This window comes from Hyperoodon ampullatus (assembly GCF_949752795.1).
Source record: "Hyperoodon ampullatus genome assembly, chromosome: 1".
Classification (NCBI taxonomy): domain Eukaryota; kingdom Metazoa; phylum Chordata; class Mammalia; order Artiodactyla; family Ziphiidae; genus Hyperoodon; species Hyperoodon ampullatus.
Window position 1 is genome coordinate 202,212,891 of NC_136914.1, and position 9,796 is coordinate 202,222,686.

General features: G+C 59.0%; 1 protein-coding gene across 4 annotated transcripts; it reads right to left on the reverse strand.

Annotated features, from left to right (window-relative positions):
• Positions 1-3,416: 3,416 nt before the first annotated feature.
• On the reverse strand, positions 3,417-9,021 carry FGF8 (fibroblast growth factor 8; the record flags this gene model as incomplete). 4 transcript variants are annotated; one of them, XM_079708126.1, is made up of 6 exons in its annotated part: positions 3,417-3,707; positions 4,546-4,652; positions 7,839-7,986; positions 8,244-8,330; positions 8,859-8,895; positions 8,990-9,021. In XM_079708126.1, 6 exons carry the CDS (start codon positions 9,019-9,021, stop codon positions 3,417-3,419), a joined length of 702 nt encoding a protein of 233 aa, XP_079564252.1. The 4 variants fall into 4 exon arrangements, with proteins under 4 accessions (XP_079564252.1, XP_079564251.1, XP_079564254.1 ...); XM_079708125.1 differs by having other exon boundaries at positions 7,839-8,019; XM_079708128.1 differs by lacking the exon at positions 8,244-8,330.
• Between the last annotated feature and the right edge of the window lie 775 nt (positions 9,022-9,796).

Consider the following 9,796-nt stretch of genomic DNA (forward strand, 5'->3'; position numbering starts at 1 on the left):
AAAGACCTGCAGTCCTCAAGAGGCAGCCTGGGTCTGGGAGTTAAGACCTGATCTTTCATACTAGCTTTCATGCTGGCTGTGTGACTTCTGGGCCTCGGGTTGTCTATCTGTAGATGGTGGAGAACTCCTGGGGTCCTTTGCTACAGCAGCTTTCTAGAAAGATGCTTGGCCATAGCCTCACCTGTTGCCATTCAGCTGAGGGTAGCAGGTAGGGATGGACAGGACCTGGTGGAGTGAGAGGAGAGACCTCTAGTGCATCCTTTCTAGTCAAGGCTTGGGTGGAGTCATCACTGGCTTTGAAATGAAAAGCGAGGTTCTGGCTTGGATTTGGCTGGGCTCTGGCAGCCCTGGGAGAGGGAGGAATGGGTGAAGAGGTCCAGGCCCCCCTGCTGAGTGGGGACTAGTAGAGGCCTGGCCACTAGGCCTGGGATCCTCCCCATGGAGAGTTGTCCCTGTGAGGGCCTCATGGGGACCACTACTGTAAGAAGAGAAGGAGAGGGGACGTGGGGAATCAGGGTGAGGTCAGAACTGGGGAGAAGGGAGGACTGGAGAGGGCCTTCTGCGTGGGTCACCTGGGCCTGCACACAGATCCTCAGATCCACCGGGAGGCCAGGTCTCCATGCACACCTCAGCCGGCCCCCAGGGTCCTCACAGCCAGCACCCACTCCTAGACAGAGTGGCAGGCCTTTTGGCTGAGGAAAGCCCAGTCCTCCTCCCTTTTCTGGGCCTTGCAACAGCTCCCTGCTTGTTTTCCCTGAAATAAATGGGCTGAGCATATTGGGCCGGCAATAACCCCTTGAAATCAGTTGTTATCACAGTTAACAACCAGTTTGGCTTCAGTTCAGGCTGTTAACTATCAAACCACTAAGTGCCGGTAATGATTGATTCTTGGCCAGTTGCAGCTTGAGTGGGCTGTAAAACCCCATTAGCGAGGGCTCTGTGGAGGCAGCAACACAAAGATAAACAAGGTGGTGGGTGCTCCGGCCCAGCGCAGCCCCACTGCTCTGGGCTCAGCTCCCCAGGGTCCCTGGCTGGGGGTCCTGCTGGGAGTCAACCCCTTCCCAAAGCCTCAGGCCACCTCAAGGACAAGATCACCACCCTCCTGTCCACCTCTACTCCTCCATCAGTCATCTCTCCCTTCTCCGTGAGGCAGGTCCGGCTCTCTGGACAACCCACCTCTTCTCTGTCGTCGCAACCATGGCACAGTTCCACCCCACCACCCTGGAGTACTCAGGCATCCCCAGCCTGTGGGCTTCAGGGTAGCTTTGGCTTAGCCAGTGACCACCCTGGCCCAGCCTGGCCCCACTTTGTGGCCAGGATCACAGGCAGGGAGAGTCTGACATTCCATCCACCCCCCAGACTCCCTCCTACCCTGTGGTTTCCCCCAGGAATTGCTCTCAAACAAATGAAATGTGGGTAATTACTGGGCTGGGGGCTGGACAGGCGGCCGTGCAGATGAAAGCGTTTCCTGGACGGTCTCTTCATTTGCATGGCATCAGAAGCTGCTCAGAAGGTGTGACTTTTCCCACAGTGAGACCCCAGCTCCTTGCACAATAAAGCCAGGCTGCTCACCCAGAATTAATTAAAGGGGGAGGGGAGGGGATGGAGCAGAAGAGGAGGCACTAAGAGCTGGAGCACTATGCACCAGGAGAAACCTACTCTGTCCAGAGCCCTGAACCCCCATAGCAGGCCAGAAGAGGCCCCATGGTACCTCAACCTCTCCAAGGCTTCCTACTGAGCCCTGGGATTCCTGATCCATCTGGATGGCCTGAGCCTGGGATTTGTGGCTGCAACTCTGGGAGGCCCACGTGGTTAGGAAGCCTTGGGTTGCCCTCCACCCAAAGGACCAGAGGCCCAGAGGGAAGAGGTTTCTGGATTCGTCCAGTAACTGTGCTATGGGACCAGCCCAAAGAAGGCAGTGGAAGCAACCAGAATGAGAGCTCAGGTATGATGACTGGGCCAGCTCTGACCTCAGGAGACCTGCTGCCTCTGGGCTTGGGCTCTCTTCCGGGTGGTGTGATGCCAATCTCACCAGTCCACCTCCAAGAACCCACCCCTCCACCCACCACAGGCCAGTCCTCTTGCCCACGCCATGAATGACCTGCTCTACCATTGTCATAGCATGACCTGGTCTTCCTTCATCCATAGCAGTCCTTCTTCACAGGCTAGTCCTTCTGACTTACCACCTGCTGCTTCTCCCCCTGGCCAGAGTTTGAGTTCTGCTCTAGGCCTGTGAGCTTCCCTTCCCGGCCAATGCCAGTTCCTCTCCCTCTAGGCCTGGTCTCTCCAATGTTGGCAGCCTCTCCCTGGACCACAGTCCCCTGGGCTCTTTTGCAGCGCCTGAGCGCAGCACCTTCTGCTCATAGCTTTCTAACCAGATAACCCAAAGTTAACACTTGTTTCATGTCACAACTGTCAACACCAGCCTTGGCAACCCCCCTCCAACATACCTCCACCTTGGACCCCGGCAGCTGCTCTTTTCTTTCATTTTCTGGAGCCTGGTACTCAGAAAGAACTAGCTCTGGCATCTCTGATCTGTCTCCCACACAGACCGAGGCATACACAGAAAGGCACTTTTTAAAGGACCCACTGAATCCATGATTACAACTCCGGTCCTAGCAAAGTCATCATTTCTGGCCCAGAGGTGGCCTGGGGAAGTGTTAGCAATGACTCCTATTAAAAGCCCATGTCTGAGAGGTCCCAGGACCAGCTAAGAGCCTCTTCTTGCTCCTTTCCCTGCTTCTGTCCTCCCAAGAAAACCCCTCCAGCAACGATAGGGACGGCCAACAGGTGTGGATCCTTAGGTAGAAGGGAGGCTGCAGTCAGAGCTGCTGCCTGATTTGCTGCATCTCTCAGCCGCCTGCCAGCTGGGGCAGCACGGGGGGAGGGGGCTGACCCCAGGAGGACTCACTCTCCAACACACATTTTTAATACGCCAGTTAAATAAATATTTCAGTCATTTAATAGCAACTAATACCCAACCACCCTCCACTGACACCCGCCCTTGAAAGATCTGACCTAAAGTTCAGGCTTTTTCCTCCCTGCCCCTACCTGGGGGTGCAGTGGAGCCCCTGGCGGCCTAGCAGTCTTGCCCTGCAGCTGCTAGGGTCTCAGGAGCGCCTCTGCGGGACTAGAAAAAGCCCCCCACCCCCAGGAAACCCCCGCCGGAATCCCAGTCTAGGCCACTCACAGGCCTTCCTGAGAGTTAAGAAGTCAGACGCCACAGCCAAGTGGAATACAAAAATAGAGCCTCTCTTTTGTTTAAAAAAACAACAAAAAACCCAACAGCAAACAATTATCAACAACTAGGGCCCAGGGCTCCCCCAGCTCCTCCCCAGCCTTCAGTAGCGCAGACCTCATCCTGCACCAGAGGAAACCTCCAGCGCTGGGAGCGGCGGGGAGGGGCCGGGCAGGGCCTATCGGGGCTCGGGGGCCCAAGTCCTCTGGCTGCCGCGCAGACTGCGCGTGAAGGGCGGGTAGTTGAGGAACTCGAAGCGCAGGCTCTGCTCTGTGGTGTGATGGCCGCGGGGCAGTCGCTTCATGAAGTGGACCTCGCGCTGGTGCTGCCGAGTCTTGGAACCCTTGCGGGGCCGACCCTTGCGCGTGAAGGCCATGTACCAGCCCTCGTACTTGGCGTTCTGCAGGGCCGTGTAGTTGTTCTCCAGCACGATCTCCGTGAACACACAATCCTTGCCTTTGCCGTTGCTCTGCAGGTAGGGGGGGCCAGACACGGTGTCACCGGGCCCTGTCCAGAACCCGCCCCCATCGGAGGCAGAGGGGAGGCGGCCCCAGACAGCAGGTGGGTACCCCAGCAGATGGCAGGGTGGGCAGCCCCACCCCCTGCCCGGGCACCCGCTCTCTAATCCCTGACAACTCGCAGCCCACCCGGCAACTTCCTGTCCTCCTGGGTAGCAGTGACACATGGCTGTCTACCAAGGGGCTGGGCCCCAACACAGAGAGGCAGAGAGGGGGCTCAGCCCCTGCCTCCCCTGGCCTCCTGCCCACCAGTCTGGCCCAAGCTGCTAGCACCCGTTTCCCCACCTGCCCCCCTCAGCCCCTCAGGATGCCGGCCTGCAGCCCCAGGGCTGCCACCCTATGGGGGAAGGAAGGCCGGTGAGGAGATGCTGAGCCCCAAGCCCCAGAAGCCCAGGAAGCGGGGAGCTCGAGGCTGTAGAGGAGCCGTGACTAATGGGGCCATTTCAGAGCTCCGCCGAGGGGCTGGGCCTGCGGCTTACTGAACATTCCAAATGCTGGTACCATGTAATTGGACATAATAGCAAAGCAATTTGGCGATTTGTTAAAAAGATATATGGAATTTACCAACCCCCCCACGCCCCTTTCCTAGCCTGTCTTCTTCCTCCTTTGCTTTTATAGCTTTTCATCTCTCAGCTTCCTCCTCCCTCACCTCCCCCACCATCCAATCACTAGGTAACCCCAAGGTGGCCCTCTTTCTCTGCCCACCTTGTTGGGATCCTGGAGGAGCTCAGCCAGCCCAGCCTGCTCCCCAGGCCCCAGCCGCCCCCTCCCTTCCTTCTAAGACCTCACCTTGGCAATCAGCTTCCCCTTCTTGTTCATGCAGATGTAGAGGCCTGTCTCAGCTCCTCGGACTCGAACCCGGCTCCCAAAGGTGTCCGTCTCCACAATGAGCTTTGCTGTCAGGGAATGTGGGGGGAGAGTGGTTATTAGCAGCTCCCTGACCCCCAGTGCTCCATGTCCCCATCCCAGCTGGCCCATCCCAGAAGCAACTGCTCCAAGAGCCAGGTACCCATGCCGTGGGCTCCAGCCACTAACACGCTGTGCAACCCTGGGAAAGTCAAGTCTCCTTTCTGGGCTTCAGACCGACCCCTTACCTGGGTTTACAGAAGGGGGGTGGATGAGATCATGGCATATGAACTGGTTTCTGCAGAGGGGTCTTGGAGCCATCAAACTGAAAAGACCCTCTTTTAAAACCAGACTAAAAACTTTTATGTCGAGGCTTCAAGTAAATTTTAATTTGACTAGAATTCCGCTTCTAATCAAAGATCTCTGAGGATTCTTCCAACTCAGAATATTATATGCACGTGCCTCACAGATCATTACAAACATCCGGGGTGCAGTGGTGACCTCCACTCCTGAGGTCAAACATAAAAGCACTCTCTCTTGTTTCTGGCGCCTCGGGTTCTAACCCACAGCCTTGGCCACACCACCCTACCCCTGCTCTGCTGAGAAGCTGATAGGGATGAGACAGCTCTCCCTACACCCACAGCCCATGGCCGGCTGCTTTCCCAGAACCTCAGACACCAGCTGGGAAGATGCTGTCTCTTCCCCATGCTTCCCAGTCACCCCAGTCCCCAGCCCCAGTGTTCAGAAATCAACAACTCAATAATCTTTTCTCTCACCCTCCAGCAGCACTGGGCTTCTCACCCCAGTGACCAAACACTTTCTGTAGGTGAGGAGGAGAGAAGATCAGGTGTGCTTGCCTCTCACTGAGAGCCAGGAGACAGGGAGCTGAGTTCTGTGCCTTCTTCCCACTGCCCTCTCCCCTTAGACAGCCAGCTTGCCACAGAAGCCCCGGTCCCTGTCCACTCTCTGCACAACTCCTCCCTTTGAGGCTGTCACCAAGAAGGGAGTGGGGGCCGACTTAGCTGTTCGGGATGGGACGGAAGGGGCTGGGTCTCCTGCCCTCCCTACTGCAGCATTTTCCCTCCTTGAGAAAGAGGTTTGGGTACTCCCAGGTCTGCCTCCCAGCCTGTACTGACAAGGTGGCACCTTCTCTGCCCCTGAAACTAATGGGAGGTGACGGGCACAGGTCAGCAAGGCAGCCCTCACTGCCCAGCCTGTGACTACCTGCCCCCCTTCACAGAAGCACAGAGCTGGGACCCAGTAGCCAAGTCCCCAGTCTGGCTCCAAGTCAGCCAGGGAAATGCAGCTGTCACCTCCCCTCCCACCCACCTCCTCTTGGACCCAGCCAGTCTGCTCATCCCTCTCCTGATCTGCCTTCCAGGGCAGGGAGCAACTACTTTTAAGGGCCAGGAAGGACACCGACTGGAGGAGAGGGGAGGGGATTCCATTCTGAGGATTCTGGCCAAACAGGGCAGATAGGGGTGGAGCCCACTGTCCCTTCCTGGGGCCCATAAGGAAGCAACTGGGACTTCTCTGCTGTTCTCTCTCCCCCAGACTCTTCCTGTCCTGGCTATACACCCTAAGCCTTTGCTCTTGGGCCCTCCAGCTCCTGCTCACCAGGCAGGGACCAGGGAAACTGCGAAGCCTCCTATAATTGTAAGGAGAGAAGTGGGCATCAGACCTCTGATGTCTGAAGAGGAATTCCCCCATGAGCAGCTTAGCCTCTTCTTCCCTCCCCAAAACCCAAGGATGCTGGACCATTTGTTCCAATGGGAGCAAACCCAGGAGGAGCCAGGCATTCATTCCCTTTCCTTGGAAGCTGAGAAGGGCAGCAAGTAGCCAGTTTGGAGGGACAAAGGGACGGTAGGCTGGCCCTGCCAGCCCAGCGGGGGAGCTCGGCCACCGGGCAGGCCACCCCCAGCCCCACCCCACCGCAGAAAGCCCCCACTCTCCTTCCTGGATGGATCTGGGGAGCTGGGGCCGAAGTTTACGGCAGCTTTCCCGACTGGGCTTTTGGAAAGCTTAACATTTTCAAACCTATTCTTCCACCCCAGTGACAGATTTATCCCAGGAAAATTATGCCTCCTTCTCCAGCTTTGAAGGGAAGTCAGCTACGTCGATGCAGAAAAAATGCAGCGAGACATACTCGATCCCCCAAACTGGCTCGAGAAGAGGAGAAAGTATTCAGGAAATGTTAAAAAAGGTGAAAGTAAGAAGAGTTTTAATCGCTCTGCCAGACGCGGGGGTCTCTCCAGAGATTCATAGAGAACAATCTTGAACCTCTTTTTTTAACATTTACAGACTTGCAACTCCTTTCAAACTCCACATCTGAAAAAAAGCCTCGTTCTTTTTCTGTTTTATATCATTCTTCATTTTTCTTCTTAGCTCTTAAAACGCCTCACCTTTTTATTACATTTTAATAGAGTCTTCCCCTCTCCTTTCATGCTTGTTTAACTTGGTCATTATTTAAAGGTTTTTAAACTCACAATAATCGCTCTCTAAAAACAACACCAGCAGCCCAGAGGGCTTGCTTTTCTCTTGGTACATCCAGGACTCTGGAAATTGGCCTTGTTTCAAGGAAGGAATATTGAATGCTTTAGAAATCAATCAGTCCTCAGCCTCTCCACCTCGCAGTAGCTCCCTGTACTCACCACCCCACCGGCAGCCAGGAGCCCCACTCTGACTGACCGCCTGGGTTCCTGGACAAGTGCAGAGGGGAGGGCCCTTTTCCTAGCCTAGTCCCCATGTGTAACTGACCCTCCTGATCAAAGTATTTAAAGGTTCACAGCAACATCCCCCCAAGCTGGGAGAGCTGAAGGGATTTCTCTCCCTTCTCTTTCCCACTCTCCTTTTGTGGGCCCTGGCGACATATCCTCTTTCAAGAGCTTCCCTTAAACCTGGGCCCCCTCCCCCGAACCCTCTGCCTCCACCTGCAGTGGGGAGGGGTATGAAAGGGGGAGGTGGAAAAGGAGATTCCTGGATTCATTCATCTGCTGGGCAGGGAAGGGGCACCTGTGGGCCAAGTACTCCCCGAGGTCCCTTCCCCAACCCTCTCTTCTCCAGCTGACCCCCAAGATGCGTTTTCGCCTTAACTCCTTCCCTTCTGAGCTGGGGAGAGTGCAGGCCTCTGGCCAGCGCAGATGTGACTGGTAGGTCCAGTCATAGCAGGGCAGCCTGGGGAAGAGGGGCCCGTTCCACAGGCTACCTTTACCCCACTGCAGCGCAGCTCGCCTTACCAAAGGGGTCCCCGTCTTCTGCCATGGCGTTGATGCGCTTGTTGGCCAGGACCTGCACGTGCTTCCCGCTGGTGCGGCTGTAGAGTTGGTAGGTCCGGATGAGACGGCGGCTGAGCTGATCCGTCACCAGGCTCTGCTCCCTCACATGCTGTGTAAAATTAGGTGAGGACTGAACAGTTACCTTTAGGAAATTGAAAAATACACAACACGCCATTATAATGCTACTCTGCCCAGGGGCCCAAGTGGCCCCCATCACCCGGCACCTCCCTCCACTGCCCCAGGCAGCCGGCTGGGGTCCCCCCAACATACCAGCTCAGGCCACCCGCCCCCCACCCCCACCCAGGAAAGTCGGACAGACCCAGCCTAGCATGGATGAGCCCGGGATGGAGAAGCATCTGGACCCACCTGTTGGGAAACACCCTGGGACTCCCGGCCAGCTCGGAACAGGGAAGCGAGCTCCCTGCCCAGCGCAGGCCCCCCGCCCGGGCCTTCCTAGAAGAGCAGGGCGCTTTTAAGTCGGGAGGCAGCGCTGCCCGACCCCTGACATTTATAAAGACAAATACACGGAGCAAATGTTGAGACCGCAGAGGACCTAGGCACCTGATCCTTCGGCCAGTCCCGCCGCAAGCCTCCCCAGAGAGCCGCGGAGAGGGTCCCTGAGACAGTCACCGTACCTCTGACAACGAACGCCCCCGGGCCCCGAATGCCTCCATCCTCGGCGGCCCGATGTGGCTGCCCGCAGAGTTCCCCATCCACCCCCACCTGGCTGGGAGGCGTGGGAGACAGAGCTGGACTCCGAGACCTCGGGTTCTAGCCTCGCCACTCGCTGGCTGTGTGACCTTAGGCAGGCGCTACCTCTCTGTTCCTTAGTTCCCTCCTCGGGGTAGTTAGGGGTTGCATTTCTAAGGTGCCTTCCAGCCCGCCGCGCGGCCGCAGGGTCGGTCCTCTTGCCCCTGCCCGACCTTGCCCCCCGGCGACCCCCGCCGGCTCCGGCCCCCGCCTCCGCGCAGCGCGCCTTACCTGGGCTTGGAGGCAGAGAACCAGCAAGTGCAACAGCCTGTGGGAGACAAAAGCGGGCGGGGAGAGAGGGGCGCAGGGTGAGCGGCGGGCGGGCGGGCGCGCGGCCGGGGGCGCGGGGCGGCGGTACTCACAGGCAGCTCAGCGCCGAGCGGGGGCTGCCCATGGCGCGCGGCCGGGGAGCACGCACAGCCCCGGCGGGATCACGCCGGTGCGCGGGAGGCCGCAGACAGACGAGCCGAGGGCGGCGGCGGCGGAGGAAGGCTCGAGGGCGGGAGCCCGGGCGATCCCGACGCGGCTCCGCAGGTCCCAGGGAATGTCGAGCTCGCCGCGCCGCGCCGAGTGCCTCTGCGCCGCAGCCGGAGCCGGTGGCCGCTGGCTGCTGAGGAGCCGGAGCGGGAGGGAGGGTAACGGGCCGGCAGGGGGGGGTGGGTAAGTGGGAAGGGAGGGGGAGGGGAGGGGGAGGGTGGGGGCGGGGGGCGCCGCACCGGGCGTGAGGGGGGAGCGCGGGGCGGGCGGCCGGAGCCCGCAGCCCCCGGCTGGGAGCGGGGGCCGGGACCCAGCCCGGGGCGGGGGCGGGGCGGACCGGGGCGGGGCGGCCGGCGGGTATGGGATTGGGGGTCTGGGCGAGGGGAGGGGTCTGGGGACCGTCTGGACGGGCGGGGGCGGCCGGTGTGGGCGCCTCCCCCCAACCCCGGCCTGTCCCCTGACGCGCTCTTGGGGTCCAGGCGGTCGGGGATGGGGGGGCGCCTCGGGCCTCCCGCCCCGTGGAGTCCCGAGACCCTCGGCTGGAGCTTCCTGGACCGCCGGTGAGCCCGAGTGGGAAGGTGCCCGGTCTCCACCGTGGCACCCGGTCCACTTACGCCTCAGGCTATACGGTGGTTCTCTGAGCCGCCTACTGTGTGCTTCGCTTGGGCCCGCCGTCTGCAAGTGGCCGCTAA